This window comes from Sitophilus oryzae, unplaced genomic scaffold (genome assembly GCF_002938485.1).
Source record: "Sitophilus oryzae breed Bouriz unplaced genomic scaffold, Soryzae_2.0 scaffold_488_pilon_pilon, whole genome shotgun sequence".
Lineage (NCBI taxonomy): Eukaryota > Metazoa > Arthropoda > Insecta > Coleoptera > Curculionidae > Sitophilus > Sitophilus oryzae.
In genome coordinates, this window is record NW_022147071.1 from 222649 (window position 1) to 245740 (window position 23092).

The window sequence follows — 23092 nt, forward strand, 5'->3', positions numbered from 1 at the left end:
AATAATAATGAAATAAGGACAATAAATAAAACAAAACGAAAACAGTGTTTAATAGTTTTATTGTAAGGTATAAAAAAGTTATAATCTCTCAAAAATCTCTATAAATATTGGAATGTGATGTATCTTGATCACTCCAAAAAATAATTTATTATATTTAAAAATGACTTTTTTAAACGTATATTGCATTATTTGTAACATTTAACAAACAATATTTAGAATATTGAAGTATTATAGTACGGGTTTTTTTATTAAGTATCTACTTTCGCTATAATTCAACAAGTTTATAAAATTAACATCTTTAAAATAAAAAAAAGGTAAAGGTATGTTTTAAGTGGTTGAAAATGTTTAATTATCTGATATTCTCTAGTGTATAATGTGATGTAGCGTGGATTATACTGAGTATATACAGGGTGGTTCCAATACTAGACAACGTTCGCTGTATCTCGGTAACCGTTAATGAATTGAACTAAAGGAACAAATATTCATAGGTAAAGAAAAATTGCTCTAAAAATTGTTTGAAAGGTGGCAAAAGTATAGACGATATCGATATTTCGAAACAACTATCGATTCTTTGGAATATCGATGTATTTAGACGTCCCTAATATAGAAAAAATTTTCAACCCTTAAACACAGTTTTATCAAGAAAAGTGAGTGTTGTGGCGTCACGTGGATTTTACTGCTTATGTACAGGGTAGTTAAATAAAACAAAGGAGTTAATGATAGAACGAAAAGAAATAAACTTTCGGTGTAATTAATTAGGTTTGAAAGCTGGTAAAACTACGGACAATATCGATATTTTAAATAGCTATCGATATTTTAATACCTCGATAATCTAGGACGTCTCTAATATCGAATATTTTTAACTACTTGAAACAAAGTTTTATTCAAAAAGCGTATACTGTGACGACGCGTGGATTATACTCCGTATATACAGGGTGGTACAATAATAGAGGACGTCGGTTGCAACTTGAGAACCGTTAAAAAATATTTACATTTAAAAAATTGGTCAAGAAAAATAGCCGTAAATATTTTGTTTGAAAATTAACAAAACTATTACCATATCGATATTTTAGATACCTATCGATATTTTAATATATCGATAATGTTGGCCGTCCCTACTATCGATATTTTCATGTCTCGATAATCATGGACGTCCCTAACATCGAATTTTATTTTCAACCACTTAAAACACATTTTTTTACTAAAAAAGGGTAACGATAAAAACTTACAATCTCTTAACAATAATTAAATAAAATCTAAGATTCATCTTGCCTGAAAAATAATTAGGTTTTTTTCCTCTAGTACGAAAAAATAAATACTACGTTGTAAATTCCGACCATTCATATTTTCCTGATTCGTTTTTGGATTAAATTAGCTGATGATAACACTTTATCATCACGTTCTTGAGCCACGATATACAGGAAAACTCCCACAATGACAGTGATGGTACCCAGGCCACTTAGTGGTGTTACTGGATTGCCAAACATAAATACTGACAGCCATATTAAAAACGCACGTTTTGCTGTATTAGCCACACTAAAAAATAATTCAAATTAAATATATCAGTAATTTAGTGTATACAGGGTGTCTAAATTTCGTGGCTGAACTCGAAAAACATAAGAGATACAAAAATAAACCAATAAAATGCCGGTTTGCAAATCAAAAAAAATCCAAATACTTGTAAAGATTGTTTTTAACATATACAGAGTATCCCAAAAATGTACAACCATATTTCAGGGAACGATTCCTCATAAAAGAATATGAAAAAAAAATCTTATAGATATGGGTCCAGAAATGGCTAGTTTTACAGATACCTAGAATGTTAAAACTTTTAAAAACTATATTTTTTTTGTAATTATTACACATTTGTACATTTTTTTCACAATTAGTTTCGATAAGGTGACCCCTTTCCCACTGAAGTTAATAATCGTATTTGGGACATCCTGTATACCATAATAATATTTATTTAAAACCCATTACGGACAGATTGAATTACCTGTGTGTAACTGGACTAATGTAATCCATCAAAACATACGCTGTAATACTTTGAAAGTGAAAAAACACTCCATTCAATACAAAGAACAGTACCACATTATAACTAATATTTGATAGATTCAACTCTGTAAGGAACAGAGTTGCCGGTACTTGTATCACAATACTGGCTACGCTAGTGTAAAACTGTAATTCTGCAGGGCTGAAAAAAATATTACTTTTACAATAATTTGTTTCAAAGTAAATAAAGCAAAATAAAGTTTAATAAAAAATATATACCTAAAACTAAGTAAAAAAAGTAGCTGTGGCAACATTGCAACGTGCATTCGTCAAACATTTTGATGACGTCACGCCAACTTTTATTTAGTTTCCTATACCATTTTTTATTAAACTTAATAATCATAAATAAAACAGAAAAAATATCCAACAGATACAAAATTTTTGAACAATATGGCCCAGAGGCTTATCATTATTTGCTCTAGAATATTATCTATGCCTATAAAGATTAGGATATACATTATCTATAATATTTAATGTTTGTATATTGATTAAATCATAGACAGACAATAAAATTATTAAATTAATTATGGATAATTTAGTAAATTTAATAAAAAATTTAGAAATACTTCATTCTTCTAAATGTCAAAGAATAATACCCATTTAAAGACCTTCACATTATTTAAATGTAATGACCTGTTACCTCACTTTAAGTAAAAGTGAAAGTATTATTTATTATTGAAGCATCATAAAGTAAAGAGAAATCTTATTATACATGCAGTTAGAAGTAAAAAACCTCATAAAAATTTGTACTTACTTATACTTAAACTTATCCCCTGACAGTAACATTTTCGAGTATACGTTCTGTATACATTCAGTTAAATTTGTAGCCATAGCTGCCATGAATCCTATAGCATCGAAACTAACTTCATTTATCGAACACAAAGCTAACCCCGCCATAACGGGCAGTAAGCTGAGATTTACATATAAACCAGTCTGTTCACCTTAAAAAATCAATTAAATCATTGCATAAAAACATTCTTATATACCTTACCTAATATAAATCTAGATATTAACACAGTAAATAACGGAGCTGAGCTCTTAATAGTTTCTGTAAAACTAACAGCTACGAAATTCAACGCTACCAGACCTAGAACGACCGTTAAAAACCTAGTACAGCCTACAAAAATCATATGTTTATAAAACCCAGGTGGTTTACTAAGTCGGTGTAACGTTTTGTACATTCCGCATGGAAAATACAGCTGAATAAAGCCACACATGGCGGTCATAAGCATTTGGCATGCACCTAAAATATAACCCTATGTTTACTTTATACAGAACAGCTGTTCTAGTTGTATTGTTACAAAAAAATATTTTATAATAGACTGATCACTTACCTAACACCGTTGGATTTCCATTAAGGGACGTTAGAATGTACTTATTCAAAAACAACGTGCAACCGCTGAAAAAATACCACAATAAAAGAAATATGATGGCTCTGATATTACGGAGGCCCCTTTTCGCTGGCTGGGCCACCAGAGAATTGTTTAGCGGTTCCGGTTTTTGATTTTTCTCTTTTTGAACACCATTCGATTCCACTTTCTTTTCATTTTGGGGAATTAGATTTTCCATTTTCTACCTATTCAGTTTAATCTGCGTGTTCATCGCGATAATCTCTGTTTTTTAATGAGATTTGAAGAAAGGTTTATGTGGAAAAAAGTTACGTTACGTCAAAACAATTTGTTTATAACCCCACTTTTTCACATCTATAAATGTCAGTTGGAGAGATTTCTTTTTGAGAAAGATGTGTAGTTTCGTAAGTTGTCCATAGATGACCTGTATATTTGGTTGCATAACTGAAAAAGTATATTTTTCAAATTTTCAATTTTTTATATTTTTTTAAATAAAACTGATTTTAAATTAATTATATTCTTTAATGAAGCGACTTTTTTTAACTCGACATTAATCCCTTGCAAGTTAAAGTAATTGGACTAGAAGTAATAGAATTCTTATCAAGGGTTGTAAGTGCGATTATCTGAAGCCCTTTTTGCAATCAATAATGTATCAGGCGCATGCTTCTAAGGGAAAATCAAGTTTTCCTTGGTGTTTCTTGAATATTTCATTCGGATAAAGAAAGATACAAAAATTTGACCACTTATAGAACAAAGATATCGAGCTTTCGGAGTTATTTTCGATGATTTTCGGCATTGAATTGAATAAGGACGGGTTAAAGGTCGAATGTTTAGGGTCAATTGGCAAGGGTAGAAAGAAAAAGGTATAGTTTAGAGTACTCAGGAAGGAAATAGAGCTACTCGGGGCGGAAATGAGACTAGATTTGAAGGGAAAAGCTGAAAATTGAAGCAGTCGTGTCGGAAAATCACGGGCGCGACCATGACTCTATTATCAGCTCTATTTTATAACTAATTCTCATTATCCAGCTCTAAAACTCTTCGTGTTACCGTATATTACTATAGCAAAGCTTCTAAAAATACCTCAGTAAATTTTTTAAGTATTTTCTCTAAAAAATATCTTGAAAAAAATGTCAGCGAGTCGATGTGTAATTAGAATAATAAGAAAAATAGTTTCTAGGATTAGAAAAGTTAACGTTTTTAATCACAATAATAACAAATACGTTTTGGTTCAGTAACTATTAAATTTTAGCTAGTTTTACTCCAATATATTTAGATATAATTTCGTCTAGATCATTGCTGTTAAATATGTTAGATGAAGAGCTTTAAAAATAATTACTTACTTACTAGATATTAGTTTATTCCTAAGAGTAAATTGTGTAATCCTGTGTTATGAAATCAAGAAAGTATTGAACAAGGTAAGTCTGTATTAATATTAATTTAATCAAAAAGTTCATGTATAATTGATTATTGTATTTATTTCTAGGTCTATTTTCTTTAAAAAATTTTTCACTTTCAAAATCTGTCAATTTGCTTATTTTAAATATTCTTTTATGTTTTTGCTTAGGTATTTTTTTATTTTGTCTATACAGGGTGAGTCTTAAATACGTGCCAATATTTTCAGGACTGGTAGATCTCGAAAAAAGAAATGTATTTTCTCTTTGCTGTTAAATTCTATATGAAATTTTGTTTTATACTGTGTATCTAAGTTTAGCGGTGTTAGAAGAAATTTAAAATTTTTACCAAAAATAACGTTTACAGAGGAAAAGATTAAATAAGAATGAAATATTTTACAGCATGAGTGTATAAATTTTTGATACAAGAAAATTGATACAATAATATACAAAAATACCGTATGATCGAGAAAAAAAGACGGCGTCAGAGATGGCTATGAAATGAAGATCGCTGTCATTTTATACAGGGTGGCCCATCGAAAACGTTCCGCAAGGCATAACGGCCAGGGTAATTTTTTTTTCAGAAAATCCTGATGAACTGATGAACAGTTTATAATCATCTGCTGATGATGCTAACATGGTTAGCGAAACGCGCGTCCCGTGTAAAAGTAAAAGTGTTTTGGTGTATTGTGGTGATTTAGTGTTTTTATTTTGCTATAATATATGTATGGAAAATATCAACGATCGTCATTTCCAAGCCAACTGGACGCCGTTTTCTTTTCGATCATACGGTACTTTACCCAACGAATACATTTGTTGGATAAAGAGTAGCTTTACCCAAGCTCAAATAGATAGTGTATTTCTACGAGCTTGTGTGTTGTGTGAATACCATTTTGTAGAAATTTATATAAAATATTCATGAAAACTGTTATTTTTAATCATAAATTTGCATTTATATTGTTTTTCCATGGTTTCCCTTTGAAGGATAAAATATAGGAACTCTGAATTTCAGAGACCTAGAAATATATATAGAAAACCAAGGTCTGTTGAGTAAAAAACAGTGTTAATACTTTATAGATTCCATTTTGTATAAGTAAAATACTTTATTTTTCAAAAAATGTAGTATTTTGAAGTAAGTAAAACACACTTATTACATAATATATATATTAATTAAATATTATTATTTATTACTTAATATATATTTATTTAGGTATAGACATTTTTACACTTAATATATACTGTATGATAAAAAAAAACGGCGTCAAAGAGGGCTGGGAAATGACAATCGATAATAATTTTGGCGAGGTCAATCCCTAGACACTATTTACTAAAAACTGTGACATAAAACTTGTCAAAAATAACAGTAATTATAGAAGAATTAAAAAAGGATTGAACGTTCCAAATCCAGAAATTTATTTCCAAAAAAATATTTTTCTGGAATTTTAAATTACACCACTTTAAAATCATTTTTAGGGTTGCGTACCCAAAGGGTAAAAACGGGAACCCTATTACTTGACTTCGCTGTCCGTCCGTCCGTCTGTCACGAAGGTCTATCTTATGAACCGTTATAGCTAGTCAGTTGAAATTTTCACAGATAATGTTGCCGCTATAAGAACAAATACTAAAAACAGAATTAAATAAATGTTTATAAACAAAAAACTACTTTCACTAAACATTATCTTTTAAGTAAGAATTTTACATAGAATCTTTCAAGTCCTCGGTGGCCGCGTGGTTAAAGCGCGACTTTACGCTGCTATGACGTTGGAGTCGTAGTAAGGCAGGTTCGAATCCTAGCCAAGGCGACTTTTTTTTAATCGTTTTTTTTAATTTTTACATATTTATTTTTACTTTTTACATATTTATTATTGATCAATACAATTTTTAGTAATGTGTTTCTTCATTTTTTTTAATTACTTATACGCGTATTCAAAATTTCAGCCAAATCGGAAAATAAAGTTTATAACAATATAGTGTCTATATATTGTTGTATAGATAATGAATGGTATGGAACTTGAAAAATGAATTAAAACCTTCTTAAGGCCAACTGGCAGTAAGCGCCATAAAGAAGAGAAGAGTACGAGCATAGTAAGTGACGTCTACGGCTTGACCTCGTCAAAAATATCATAGATTCTCATTCCTCAGCCGTCTTTGACGCCGTTTTTTTTTCGATCGTTTAGTATATTGAATAATTTTACTTAACAGAAGTAAATGTACCTAGTTTAAAGTACTCCAAAGTACTACTGTATATAGGTCTAAGTTATTATTCCAGATATAAATAAGGAAATGGTTGAAAAAGGTCAACAGCTTTTCCTTTCAATTAGTTAAGTAAATAATACATTACGGCCTGTAATACAACGTTTTATTTCGTTGAACCTTCAAATAATTCATAGTACAGAGCTTATCACAGAAACAAAATAATAGTAATTAACCAATTATTATAGTTGGTGTTTTCCGCCAGCGGTGTTACGACAAATTATGTTTATTTGCCTCCAAATTGAATTAAATTACATTGTATTATTACAAAAAATTGTGTGTGCATTATGTGCACATATTTGAAGCCAAACTTCTTCATATTTCCGTCTGTCTGTCCGTCTGAGAACTCCATTCTGGCACCTCTATCCACGTGTCGAGTTTGGTTCCAATCGACCCATAATTAAGAAAAACCTTGATGATTTCGTCCATTTAGAGGTATCGGTTCAAAACGTCGAGGGTGTCATCCTGTAGCCCGTCCCCAATTATGCCGAAATCGACCAATAAAACACTAAATCACCACAATACACCAAAACACTTTTACTTTTACACTGGACGCGCGTTTCGCTAACCATGTTAGCATCATCAGCAGATGATTATAAACTGGGTTATATATATAACATGATTAGCGAAACGCGCGTCCAGTGTAAAAGTAAAAGTATTTTGGTGTATTGTGGTGATTTACTGTTTTATTTTGCTGTGTAGCACCAAAGGTTCCAACCCTCAACTGTAATCGTTTCTTACGTCAAAACTAACTGTCACAGTGAAACGTGCCTTACACGGTCAAGTTGGTCTTGGTCTAATCTATTGACATATACCAAACATAATTTAAGTCGGATGATTTCTTGATTTGATTCATTGATGATGGGATTTCGTAGCACACGAAACGTCGGCAAAATATCATGAAAAGATCGTTACCATTTTTCTTCTTGCGTCTTGTGTGTCACGGCCTTCAATTTTTACTCCTATCGCACGTAAAGAAGTTTCAATTCAAAAAATACTTGTGAAACAATTAAAGTTCAATTTTTTTTTATTAAATCAGCATTTTTTTTTATAAAAACAACAAGTTGGTTTCTGGTGTTATTGGTACTTGTATTCTTTAGTCATTTTTTTTGGTGTATTTTTTGTCCTCCATTCGCGAATTTCAAATTCCAGAGCTTTACGCCCTGGGCTGCTCAGAACGGTTCTGAAAGGAGCTGTGCGCGATATAGCCTGGTGTCTCCATATGGCCCGGAACAGTTCTGATCTTTCGGAACAGTTCTGAAACAAGGGTATTATTAAGCTTTTTTTTATTTTTTTTTTGTTTCTTCTTGTATAATAAGACAATTTTTTTCCTTTTAACTATTAACCGATTTTTTGTGCAAATCTCACTGTCTTAATCTCATCTCGTTACATTTAATCACTCTCATTTTTCTAAATATTCATTCCCTGATTTGCATAAAACAGCCTGTGGCGCCTGTCGACTATTTCTTCTCCTCCAAACTATTATTCGACTGACTGATGTAAACAAACAAAATGCTAATGCGTTTCAAGAGCACCATGTCGATGATGATGAACTCTCCTTATCACTTCTATTATTTTGCATCTATCCAGTTTCAGTATCGCAAGCACCAGCGAGCGTGCGAGACAAAAATCTTGATAGTCTCGTAAAACTGTATCGTTTGGCGTGCAAACGCTTCGTGAGATTTAGTTACTAGTCTGATAGTCTGGTAATACTTCGGTTGTTAGGTTTGTTGAGTGTAGTGTATATAAGGAGCTTTTATGCTGAAAAGAGATAGAATCAGTGAGGTGGTTGGTGTGCTTTTTACTTAGTTAAAAAGCTTTTCAATGGAACCCAAGTAAGAATTATTTTCTATTTTCAACTTGTAGATGTATTATTTTATGTCAACAATATTTTCTTCTATTTTCTATTTATGTTTTAGCTTTATAATTATGTTTCTAATATTTTTGTTTAAAATCTCTTGAATTCTTAGTTTCTTTTTTGGTAAAATTTTGAGAACCACTGAATCTTTTCTGGGTTTTCTTTCTTGTAAATTTAATCTACTACCTATGTTGCCATATTATCAAGTCAAAAAATTATGTTTTTTTAACTAAAAACTAAAAAAATATCCAAATTTTTTTTACAAAAATTCCGAATTTCCAAATTTTTTTTTCGCGAAAAGAACGTCATAGGCTTGTTTGTGGGGTTGAACTATACTACCCGTTAAAATATTTGCACTTATTTCTGGGACACCCTGTATAATATCTGATGTAATCAACAATATTTTTCTTCTATTTATGATTTTTGTTTCTACTATTTTTGTTTTGTAATTTTTCACGTCTTTTGTATATTTTTTGTTGTCAAGAGCATCTTATTTACAACTATAATTACAGGATGTTCGAATAATGCAGGGCCAAATTTTAGAAGGTGGTTCCCCAGAAAAATATAATCCTGTATCTTTTTTTTTATGAGGAATTACTTCCTGATATTTGGTCGACATTTTCGACCACCTTGTATATCTAGTATTACGTTATAACTGATGTAACGAGATTTAGTTATTACTCTGCCCTGGTAACAATTTGGTTGATTAAATTTTTTTGTGAAAAAATGTTCAACTCTGTTAATTTAGGAGAAGGTTTTAAAAATACTAGTAAGGACTTTTCAGTGGAATTGGAGCAAGATTATTATCCATATCATACAGACTTTTTTAAACTACTTTTTGGTTTTGTCTTTTATTATTGTTGCGATGTATGTTTATATGATTTTTACACATTTTTTAGACATTTTAGAATAAACAATATTTAAAATAACTACTTTGAATATTTGATTACTGTATTTGAAAGCCTCTTTATTTTTTGTTTAGAAACTATCAGTTCTTTCATTATAATCTTTGCAATGTTATATGTTATTGTTGTTTATTTATTTATTTACAGTATGTTTACAGACCTAAAAAGGCATAAAAAAAACATAATTTATTTCAAAATCTACTTAAATTTATAAAAAAATATTTTTTAAATTAAATTATTCTAATGATGATATTAAAAAAATTCTATAAAATTATTTAGGGCGATCAAATTTCGTTTTCGTATTTATTTTTAAACGTTCCTAAGAGATAAAACTCACAATTATTCATTAAATATGATACGACATTCTGAAATTACATATTTTTATATTTATATAACATTTTGATCAGTGATGATTATAATTAATTAATTAAATTTATTAATGTAACGTAATATCTTAATAATCCAGTTTTTTTTTATTCAGGAATCTATTCGAATACACAAAAAATAAAGATAAAAGTCAAATTAAATTTAGATTAGCTTTACTCTACCTCATAATGTCTTAAATTCTTACATCTGTCTAATTGAATTTACAGCAATAATTAATTTTTATCTCACAAAAATTTCCGCTAAGTTTATTTTAGAAACCAAAAATTTGAATTAATAGAATGCTAACGTTACCAATAAGTATCTTCTGTAGCAAAAATATAATATAATGTCATGATTATTGCCAAAAACTAGATAGTGTCTTTAGCTATGTACATTTTTATATGAATTAAATGCTTTTATTTGAATTTACTCCTCATCATAATCATCATTTTTAAAATGATGATAACATCCAAACACGGATAGGAAATTTTTAAAAAACATATATATTTCACTGACAAATGCACGTTTTCCTTAAATAATGAACCCAATGTTCAAAATTATCGATATTGGAACAAAGAAAACCAACACAGGTTTGTCGAAACAAGGACGCAATATCCACAGAAAGTAAATGTTTGGGCAGGGATATTCGGACAAAATATTATCGGGCCATTATTTCTTACGCGAAATTTAAATGCAGAATATTATTTGGAACTACTCGAAAATAATATTTTACCTGCTTTACATGATGCCGCTAGGGAAAATCAGGAAGTTTGGTACCAAATGGATGGCTGCCCGGCACATAGTACCCTGGCTGCTCGGGAATATTTAGACAATAGTTTTAACGAAAACGTTATTAGCCTAAATCATACAGTAAATTGGCCAGCAAGGTCTCCTGATATTTCGCCAAATGATTTATTTCTCTGGGGCCATTTAAAAAACAGGATATACAAGGATAAAAAATACCCAAATCTAGACGAGTTAAAAAATGCTATTTCTGCCGAATGCAATAGAATTTCAATTTACCAACTAGCGAATTAAGAAGAGACTTTTATGATCGCCTGGGTTATTGTCTAGCAGTCGATGGAGGAATATTTGAACATCTTCTTAAATCCTAAAGTTCTAACAATTTAATAGTACCTAAATTAATAAGCTATTGAATATTGTAATAATACTATAATTAACCTTGTAATTGATTACTTTATTTTACTTTAATTCATATTAATTTGTATTTATAAATACATCTTTAAGATTGCCGATGTAGGTAATAATAATAAAGCACTAAATAGGTAAATTTCTGAAATGACAACTTTATTTGACAGTTATCTTTTACCTTGACTGGTGCTCATAAGTAAATACAGGGCCATATGAAAGGAGAAATATTTAAAAAGAAATCGGCGATAACTCGATGTCCAAAATACGGTAAAACCTAGGATTTACCAAAAGCATTAACTAACTAGGTTAGCCTGGTTATTTGGATGGTGTTAATGCATTGGTTAGTCTGGTTATTTGGGGGGTGTTAATGCATTGGTTAGGTGGTTATTTGGTTGGGTTGAGACGAGAAAACATATATATTTTTCTACTGCTGAATATTTAAAATGCTATTTTTTTCCAATGCGTATTTGTGTATTCAAAACAATCAATACTGAAACCGAATTTTACTGGTTATGTAATTTATGCATGAAACTATAATATAAATAAATAATAAACATTTCAATAGGCAGCGTATACGAGGAGATTTTGAAGGTAAAAAATATAGAAAAAATTGACTCATCATTTTAGCAAATTCAGACCATACGTACCTGCAATTTTACACCATTATAATCAATAATAAGATCATTTTCCATTTCCTTTGATGATGTAATATACTTTTTTTATTGTCCAATCATATTAATGACACACTTGTTTACTTTATTAAGAGATGCAATGGTAATTGGAAGGCTTTAATGGCACCCTTAATATTCTTTTAATTTATAGTTATTCCATCAAAGTATATTTGCATTATTATCATAAATCATAATACTATTTATTTTTCCATATTTGGGCATCTTTAAACCGACCAGGACAAGACACGAAAAACTGAAATCTATTTTTCCTAGGCTCCTTGGTTAAAAATTAGTGTTTTTAACACAGCATCATCATTTTTTTAAGCGAAAATGTCAAAAGTTGACATAAGATATGTCATTCGATTCAGAGTGTCATTTTCTATCGAATAAAATAAACAAAAACCGAGGGTGCCATTTAAAAATCAAAAGTTGTACTCATTTCCGGTGAAACAGGAAGTGACTAAAAACAATTGTTTACGTCAGTCAGTCTTAATTTATGTCATATACTAACATACCAAATCTCGCTTTTTTATCTGAAGAAATAAAAAAGTTATAGGGGGTGAGCCACTTTTGAGACGCACCCGGTATAATAATAATAATAATTGTCAACACAGGCAATTTCAAGGATTCTATTATTGGCAGGTTGGCTTTAGACAAATCATTACAAGAAATATAAACAGCAAACAGTCAAATTGACAGACCCAACATTCGTTCTGTGTGCTTTTCTACACAATCGAAAAAAATAACAAAATTTATGTTGTTGGTGATAATTTTTAAAGTAGGCGTATGTAAACAAGACCATTATTTAAATATATTATGGATAAAAAGCGTGGTATTAGCACGTTTGTGAGCACGCGTATACTTGTATATACAGCATGGTTGTTTTGATTGAGAGAGAGAACCTGGTATAGCGAACCTAGCAAACAACCCCCAGCTAGGTCGCGACAGTATTATATCTTGAATGAAAACAGTGTAGTTTTCTACTTTGAACACACATTTATTCCCAGACAAATAATATAATCAACAACATCATGTCCAGCTCATTCAATATTCAACCATTTCATCAATTATGGTGTAGGCTATTTGTGGGTCCAAGTTATCACTGCTTTCCTTCTTTGTAGGTTCGTTCGCTTTTTTCAGGTTCTGTCTTCTTCTAGGTCTCTCAATTCCTCCTCTGTATGGGTAGCATTTCTTCTTTAGATAGAGTAGCATTCTGTATTTGAATATGATTAAGTTTCTTCCATTGTACTCCATGCTAACTTAATTCTTCGGTTGATTTTTGGTAGTAGAGATCCTGAGCTGTGTATTAGTTGTACCAAATATACAGGGTTGTTCACCACATACGACACGGAGTATTGTAGCTAAACGACAAGATTTTTACAAATTGTAAGTTTTGGGTTCGTTGAAGGACTATTAGAGCTACAATTTAAAAATATTTTTACAAGATACAGAGTGTCCCAAATAAATAAAAAATATCAAAGTTGTATTTTTTTAAATTGAACACCCTATATATTATTACATTTTTAGTTTCTACGATTAAAATAAAGGTAAATTTGATTAAGGTTTATTACACTTAAACCTTACCGTTTTTGAAATATTTTCAATTGTGTGAAATTGCAGTATAAATTTTAAGGCTTCATTTCTCCGAGGGTATCAAAGTTTTTAATACTAAATATTTACTGAAGTTTATTTATTGGTCAGTTATTGTGTTGCAATAATAAAAACTTTATTACCTTATACAGAGTGTCTAAAAATGTATTTTAAATAATTACTAGCCTTAAACGGCAATAACTTGTTTGATTTAATTGGAACACCCTGTATATTTTATGAGAATCAGATGCACAATTTAATTGTCTATCAAATTGTGTTATACCGTTTTTTACCTATCTCTTCAAGTTTCCGTAGAAAATGCATTTTCTTGTAATTTAGAACTCATTTATCAATATACCCATGGAATACTGACATTTTAGATTATTTTTAAAGATGTACCAAATTTTTAAAGAGTACAGATACTAATATTGTCCATATAATTCGTTCATTTCATTAAAAAATAAAAAAAACTGTTTAAATATTTGTTAAAGCGGACCAATTAATATGATTCCAGTATTCAAATTACATTAATTGACTGTTTGCGTTGATTAATAATAATTGCTCCAAATACTAAAAAACTGAATTAAGTATGTGTATTAGACAGTGTGGTAAAAAGTAACACCTTAAAATTATATTTAATTTTTTGACAAATGCTTATTTATAACAACAGAGACGTTCATTTTCATAACTTATTATTATATTGATTTCTGATTCAAATCCACATTTATTTAGAATAATTTATTAACGAACATAATTAAGTATGTAGTTAATTAATATTTGGGCTGAAATACTGGTGGTATATTTAATTAATGGTATACTCTTTTATAAAGATTTAAATAGTTTTCTTTTTGCATACAAATGGGCTAGTAATATTATCGTTTTACTAAAAACGATAATATTACTAGCCTGTACATTTTGTACATTTGTTGTTTTAAAAACAATCTAAAATGTCAATATTCCATGGGTATATTGATAAATGAGGTCTAAATTATAAGAAAATGCATTTTCTACGAAAACTTGAAAGAATAGGTATAATACAATTTGATAGACAATTAAATTGTGCATCCGATTCTCATAAAATATACAGGGTGTTCTATTTAAAGTAAATAAGTTATTGCCGTTTAAAGCTAGTAATTATTTAAAATAAATTTTTAGACACTCTGTATAAGGTAGTATAATTTTTATTATTGCAACACAATAACTGATCAATAAATAAACTTCAGTAAATATTTAGTATTAAAAACTTTGATATCCTCGGAGAAATGAAGCCTTAAAATTTATACTGCAATTTCGCAAAATTGAAAATATGTCAAAGACGGTAAGGTTTAAGTGTAATAAACCTTAATCAAATTTACCTTTATTTTAATCGTAGAAACTAAAAATGCAATAATATACAGGGTGTTCCATTTAAAAAAATACAACTTTCATATTTTTTATTCATTTGGGACACTCTGTATCTTGTAAAAATATTTTTAAATTGTAGCTCTAATAATCCTTCAACGAACCCAAAACTTACAATTTGTAAAAATCTAATCGTTTAGCTACAATACTCCGTGTCGTATGTGGTGAACAACCCTGTATACAGGGTGTCCCAGAAATAAGTGCAAGTATTTCAAGGGGTGGTAGATCTCGATAAAAGAAACTCATTTTCTCTTTATCGTTTTTCAAATAAGTCCAAAATAACGGAGCTATTTCGCTTTGAAAATTTCCAAAAAAAAAAATTTTTTTGCTAAAATTTTGAGAACCACTGGATCTTTTCTGGATTTTTTTTCTTGTAAATTTAATCTACTACATATGTTGCCATATTATCAAAAAATTATTTTTTTAAATGAAAACTAAAAAAAATAAAATAAAATAAAATTTGGAATTTTCCAAATTTTTTTTTCGCGATGGTTTCGCGACTCATTTCCGGTGAAACAGGAAGTGACCGAAAACAATTGAATACGTCAATCAATCCTAATTTATGTCATATACTAACATACCAAATCTCGTTTTTTTAACTGCAAAAATAAAAAAGTTATAGGGTTGAGCAACCGGTATGTATGTTGTGATTTTTATTAGAATGTCTTTTCTGTCTCATCAGTTCGTCGTACATTACTTTAGTTTTTGCTAAATTCATTTTGTGACCTATACTTTATTGCTGGCTGTATTTGGTTCGTTTTGTGCTTGCAGTTCTTTAGGACTATATTTTTAATCCTTTGTTGGTCCAGTCTAGTTGATTTATTTCTAGTGTTGCTGTAAACAGCTTTGGGGATATTGCGAGAATAGTTCACCAAAAATTTTTGACTATTAAATATAAATTTAATAATTTGCGGTTTGTTTAGGCATATATAAATTAAAAACCACATGCTATTAGGAGAATCCTTGAAATTAACATCAATTTAATTTGATTTATAAGATAAGTAAACATCTATATTATATTTTGTATATTTAATTATAGTATTGAAAAAAGTAAATAAAAATATTAATAAACTTATTTTATTACACAACATTTGCTGATAAAATATACCTATATAAAAGCACATAATTATAGCTTTACAAAACTACCTATATATATATTTGAATTCAAAAAAGCTTAATATAATTAGTACTAAAATGTTTTTTTAGCTTTAAAATATTAATAAATGGTGATAAATAAGAATTATTTGGCATCTTAAGAACCTTTTGGCACTTAAAATTATCATATAGGAATCAATTTTCGACGCTATAATTAAAAACAAACAATATAATATGGATATTTTCCAGAATTTAAAACAAGCGAAATTAATAATTTACATGTCTTAGAAGTTTTCAAGGTCTTCCTTAAAGATTCGTCTACACATAACAAACTTGCGACAAAAAATGGGAAATTCTGTGAAGACAAAATTACACCGCAATGATAAAAGTACAACAAAGTCAAAAGTTTAGTTATTGCGAATGAGTTTTATTAAACATGTGTGATTTCACTGGTCTCCTACTGTTGGCAGCACACGCCAAACCAAACCAAACAAAACATAGACACTTTGATCTTTACCGACTCGAGACGGGACATTGAAAAGTCTTCGAATTTTGAAACAAAACAAAAATGAGACAAAAATGTCGCAGAAATGTATTGGATTTGTCGCAATTTTGTCGTAAAACATGAAGATAAGTTTTCCAAAAATGTTGCAATGACATAGACGATCTACGTTAAATCAATTAAATTAAAAATTCAATTTACGTTATCATTACTATTACGTCAACGATGTCACATATCAGAGATATAATGATATATTTCGTAATGGTTAATTGTGTTTTAAAAAGGAGACTAAAGGCAAATAAACAATAAGTTACAGTTTTATATCTTAAGTACCTAAATAGCTTTTAATGTTTGTCTATAAAGATTAAAATATTGAGACGATTATAATAACTTTATTTAAATAATTGCTGTCTTTTCTTAAACTAATGCAATTTAGTTATGTGTAATAAAACTGAAGTTGTTTTGAAATGAAACTTCTTTACGCGCGATGGTAGTAAAAATTCAAAACCGTGGTTATCCAATAAAATTGTCATTTGAAAAAAAAATTACGGGGAACCTGATTTTTTCAGAGTTTGTCAGCGACTGTCTTCTGAGTGTAAAATTAACAAAATCGGAAATTTTCCCCTTGCGGTTGTTGAGCAATAGGGGTGGTTTTTTTAAAACTGTACTGCAACAAAATAATTAGACGCAAATTGTACATAAGAACATTCTCTATAAGTTCGCCTAATGATTTTTTTATAAGTTTATTATTTCCGGACTTAGCGGCCGTTTCATGAGCCCTTTGGGGTGGTTTTCAAAAAGTTTGTTTTACAGCAAATTGCCCCGTATGAAAGTTGTTCATAATAAATGGACAAGCAACTTTTCCTCATGATTTTTTTTGTAGTCAGAAGACAGTCGCTGACAAACTCTGAAAAAATCAGCTTGCCCGTAATTTTTTTTTTCATTAAACATATAGTGGTGATGAGAAAATGCAAGACCATGACTCCCATTTTTGCTAAATGGAGTTTCTACATAGAAAATCTTTAAATAAATAGTATTTTTATTAATTTAATACACATAAAACATTTAAAAAAAGAAATTATTAGGATATCTGCCTAACAAAAAAAATTTTGTTTCAATATAAAATATTGAATCCGCTTTTCTTTGAAAACACTATTTCAAATAAATTAAAACAATAATTTTGAACAAATAAGTAATTTCTTATATCAGATAAACATGCAAAAAATGAAAGACCGCAAGAGTCTTGTTTGGTCTTGCGGAAGTCTTGCACTGGTCGGTCTTGTTCTATGTCTTGCAGATCAATCGCCAACTTTTTGTGCAAAATTCTAGAACAAGACCAGTCTCCTTCAGCACTAATACTGCGAAATATTATTATTATCAAGTATATCGTTTAGAATTTTAGAATTTAGAATGAGTGGGAGGGGGGTTAATCACTTCGACCTTACAGATCCATTGTGTCCCCCTTTCTTGAATCATAACTCATCATACAGTCCCAGGGCTTTGACAAAAGCCAGTATCTGGGACGGTTTTATAGAGGGTAGTTCTCCATCTCCAATATCAGTCGTACCAAAATTCATGGCACGAATGGTTGTCGTCTCGGCGCACTCAGTGATGAGGTGTACTGGTGTTTCACCATCTTCCCCACAGAATCTGCATTCGCCGTTTCTTCTTAGTTTCAATCTACTGAGGTGTTCATTGAGGAGACAGTGTCCTGTTAAAAACCCCGTGACAATCCGAAGATTGTTCTTACTCAGACCCAGGAAGATCTGTCATTTTTCTTGATCATAAGCCCTCAGAAACTTCTTCGAGTGTCTTAGACCATTGCAAGATTTCCATTCCAGGTTGCGGATGGAATCTTCCAAGTTCTTGAGTTCCGCCTTGAGTTGGTTACCACTTGGAAAATATATCGTTTATATTGCTCTATTACTGATGTTTATGAATCTGTTTTTAGATTTACGAAAATGCTAACTAGACCAATTATTTCTATGTTTATCACACATGTGGAGTGGTAATTGAATAAGAACGTTAGTGAAATGAGGAAATCATTTAATATCTGTCTTAATTTGATAATTGGGTATTTTTTCCTAAACCAACCTTGTTGACAATATTTTTTTGTGTAAATATTATGAAAAAGGATAATAAAATTTAAATTTTTCTCGCTTGGAAGCTTTTCGTTCTACCAATTAAAAGGGAAACATATTTTTCATTAGATTTCTTCCAGTTTTTTGATCACTGCGCTTCTAATATTCAGAAGTACGTCATATTTTTTTAGAAAACACGTGTTTTGATAACCATACATCGTTACTAATTAAAATTGTCTGAAAGTAATTACGGTGTAGGTTCTTTTAATAAGGACAATTTTTGGTTAAACAAAATCACGAGACTTACTTCGGATATTTTTTTTTTGTTAATACTGACCTTCAACATACAGGGTGTCCTAGAAATAAGTGCAAGTATTTTAAGGGCTGGTAGATCTCGATAAAAGAAACATATTTTCTCTTTGTCGTTTTTCAAATAAGTCCAAAATAACGGAGTTATTTTACTTTGAAAATTTCCAAAAAAATGATTTTTGCTAAAATTTTGAGAACCACTGGATCTTTTCTGGATTTGCTGTCTTGTAAATTTGAAGTAAAAATATGAAGTCCAAGAATTTTACCATCTTTTGGGCTTCCTGAGTCGAACAACAATCCCTGTGCAAACCTATATTCGTGGAATCTTCTATTTCACGTCAAATGAACTAGTCAAATCAATAATTAGCTTTCCAACACTTTTTTCCAAGTGATCCCTGTAATTTGATTGACCTAGTATGTTTCTTGAAATTTTAGATTATTTTTATTCCAATTTGACATTTGAACATTTTATTTTTAATTAAAAAATATATACAGAGTGAGTTTTAAATAAATGCAAATATGCTCAGGGCTGGTAGATCTCGATAAAAGAAACATATTTTCTCTTTACCGTTTTTCAAATAAATAAAAAATAACTGAGTTATTTTACTTTGAAAATATCCAAAAAAGTGATTTTTGGCTAAAATTTTGAGAACCTCTGGATCTTTTCTGGATTTTCTTTCTTGTAAATTTAATCTACCACATATTATGTTGCCATATTATCAACAAATTATGTTCTTTAACTAAAAAAAAATTCCAAATTTTTTTCGAAAAATTCTAAATTTTCAATTTTCGATTTCTTTCGCGAAAAAAACTCATAATTGTGTTTCTGGGGTCTACTTAAAACTCACCCTGTATATACATTTTGACTTTTAATTGTTTTCTACTTGCACCTATCCACAGAAGAATATCCTACGAAATATTCGCTACTCAGCCAGTAGAGACAGACAAAAATAATCTCATACAGGTTGAAGAAGTATTTTTAGTCTAATCGGGTACATGCTGAAAGTTTGAATGAAAATTTATTTATTTTACTTTTTTTGTAGGTACATTTTTATAAGCTGTATTCCTTATTATTAAGTCGATCCTCACGTTTTTGATAGCTATCTATATCAATCATGCTATCAACACAATTACTCTGTTATTTTCCGTGGATGTGACAATAATACGAGAAATTAACGTTTTTTATCTAAAACAAACATGAAAATACTTTAATTGCTTTAAGTTACTTGTTCCTCTTGTGATGAATTTTTCACTAATGGTAGCGTGACCTTGACTAAAAAAAATGGTAGCTTAATATTTATTTAAATATTAATGAGCGGGGCACTTGGATATTGAGAGCAACGAATCTTCGTGGCGTTCTTGTAAATTATTACATTAAATTACCAAGATAAAACTTAATCAAAAATACGTAATAAGCCTCTCATCGTGGATCCTCCTGTAAAGTTAGTAATCAACTTCTACTAGGACTTACCAACAATGTCTTAATCTGGTCAGCAGGAACTTGTGGACTTGTGGCTCTGTGCTGTCAATGCTTCGGTACTTCTCTCTTGCATAAACGATCGACGGACCCTTCTCAGTATTCTTTTAAATTTTAGGTTTAAGGTGTTGAAGTAGAAATAAAATGCTGATTTTACACAACACCTACTTTATTACAATACTAAGAAATTAAATAGCGAAAATAAAAGAAAGACAAAAAAATATAAATAACAACTATTTAAAAGTAAAAAGAAAATTAAGCGTTTAAAACAATGAACCTAAAATTATAATAGATAATATCTAATTCATTCAGAAACTAACTTAGAGAAAGAAAATTAATATAATTAAAATTTAAGAAAGAGAAAAAAAATAAGAAATCAAATTTAAATTAGGATTTAATTTAAAGAAAGAAATAAAATTTACTAAACTGATAATCAAAAAAATATATGTTAATAAAGAAACTTAGTATTTTAAATTTAAGAACTTCAGAAAATCAAAGACTATTAAAATAAAAAAATATACCAAGAAATACTGAGATTCACCACGAAGCCGAACACGTCAAACTACTTAAAAAGACAGAAGTGAACTGATTTAGAAAATTATTTTTCTAACACTTGTTTCATCCAGGATAAGTGGGGTAAGTTTGTAGGCTCCACCCATGGTTTTGGTTCTCGTATCATCATCAGGCACCCTTTACCGGTACCCTCTGATTGGCCGAGGAGGTTCCAACCCCTAGTGTTTTAGGCTTAACTCACACCATATAACCTAGATGGCACTAGTAATGTTAACTTCAGCTATTAAATTCAATTATCATAAATATCTACGTAAATCTCATTATTTCCTGAATTTACCCTATCATTGTTTACTATATTTTTACCTAACACAAATTGAGGATTACTCTTAAAAAAAACCTACCAAATCACAATTCTAATTTATATTCATTATATTTCAGTGTATTTATTTCTCATAATTTCGGACCTGCATAGGATAAAAAAAGGAGAGCAATCCTTCAGGATAACGTTACGTGAACCTTGTTAATTTAGTTATTTAACTTATTTATATCAAAACGTTTGGTTCGACCAGGGTGGGCTAGTCGTCGGTTTATCGAACATGTGGCATGGGACATGGATATTAAAAATAGTTGGTGTCGCGTTGTATAGAGGCTTCTCTATAAGGGTCTGTTTATTTAGTCTGGCTAGAGCTTAGTTCTTACGACTTTGTTGATTTCTATTAAAGATTTCTTGGTTCCCATCCATTCTATAAGGCAATTCATTAATTTTATGATCGTGAGATTTAAGTCGAAAAGAAAAATATTTAGTTTTCCCCAGAGAAAAAGAAGGGTCCCTCAGACTAAACAGATTTTACGACTTTCACAGAAAATTATCGTGTTAAGGGCGGAAACACGTGTAGACCCCCAAACAAGATAGGCTTATTTTCTTCGCTGTAAAATAAACTGTTACACTCTCATGACAAATACATTTTAATCTGACTGGTATACCATACCTGTGCAGGTAGTAGCATAGCTTGAAATAAATTACTATGTTGGAAACGAACGCTGAATCTGAACGAAACTGCTTCTAGTGGGATATCTTCGGATCAAACTCGTTCAGCAGGACAGCAAAACAGGGTAAAGGTACATTGTATACAGATAACAGTTTGTTCCAAGTTGCATTTTATTACTAATCAACAATTAATGTGATGTACTAGACAATAATAATAACAACAAAGTTTTGGCTCAAAGTAAGTTTACGAATTCTATAATAATAAACGATAATTATTAATTAAATTTTATTTTTATTTCAATTATTATTAAATAATTGCAAATATTTTCAGGGCTTGTAGATCTCGATGAAAGAAACATATATTTTCTTTACTGTTTCTCAAATAAATCAAAATAACAGAGTTATACATTGGTGTAACTACAGGGGTGAACGGGGATGCCGGGCACCCCCCCAGGTACTGCTGGGCATCCCCCCAAAAAATCCTGAATTATGACTCTTGGCTACGTATTAATTTTTATTTGCTTGTGATGCAGTAAAAATGACGTTTTCTAGTTTTGTTTAGTTAATTTTATTTTGTTGTGTTGAAAAAATGTGTTAATTTTTATTTTTTTAGAAAATTTGTCGGTATTTAAGTAATCTACGGGAACACGGTTTGATAACCAAGTCTATAAAAATGTGTTTTTAGAATTATTTTTCATTTTTAAAAAAACAAAAGCACTAGGCCCCCACTGGGCTCAACCCCAGGCCCCCCCAGGCCCACCAGCAGACCTTGCAGTCGAACATTGTTCTTTTTGGAACCTCTTTTAGTGCGAAGTGGTACGAGATAGCTTAATAGCCGTAAAAAACTCGTAACTTTATTAGAATATTTTGAACGGGAAAGCGGTAGTAAAGGCCCTTTACGTCCCTTAAGTGCTGTTAAAAAGGTGAGTTTTCTTGATGTAAATAATAACTGTTTATATATTTATAATTAATTTATTTTTGTCTCCTAAAATATTTTGATTAAAATTATAATCGTGTTTCTGGGGTCGAAATATACTAGCCCTACAAAAAAGACTCACCGTGTATATAGAATAAAAAGTAAAATAAACAAATTTATCTTTTGAAATTTTAATAAATTTCCAAATGCATTTTTTATGCAC

At 30.0% G+C, this 23092-nt stretch overlaps 2 protein-coding genes across 9 annotated transcripts in view; one reads left to right on the forward strand and one right to left on the reverse strand.

Moving 5' to 3' along the window:
* Window positions 1-60: 60 nt before the first annotated feature.
* On the reverse strand, window positions 61-3744 carry LOC115886389 (solute carrier family 35 member E2B-like). Its single transcript, XM_030905513.1, has 5 exons — window positions 3387-3744; window positions 3044-3295; window positions 2807-2993; window positions 1997-2194; window positions 61-1536 (listed from the first exon to the last, which is right to left on the reverse strand). The coding sequence occupies exons 1-5, from the start codon at window positions 3619-3621 to the stop codon at window positions 1341-1343; spliced, it is 1068 nt and encodes a 355-aa protein (XP_030761373.1). The 5' UTR covers window positions 3622-3744; the 3' UTR covers window positions 61-1340.
* A 602-nt stretch (window positions 3745-4346) lies between these two features.
* The window catches only part of LOC115886381 (sodium bicarbonate cotransporter 3), a 51680-nt gene continuing 32934 nt past the window's right edge, over window positions 4347-23092 (forward strand). For 6 of the 8 annotated variants that reach the window (XM_030905493.1, XM_030905488.1, XM_030905495.1 and 3 more), the window contains exon 1: window positions 8641-8880. In XM_030905493.1, the coding sequence (XP_030761353.1) occupies window positions 8870-8880 (11 nt within the window). In that variant the 5' untranslated portion in view covers window positions 8641-8869. Of the gene's footprint in view, window positions 4817-8640; window positions 8881-22075; window positions 22192-23092 lie in introns of those variants that run through there. The other 2 variants (XM_030905490.1, XM_030905489.1) reach the window with 2 other exon arrangements.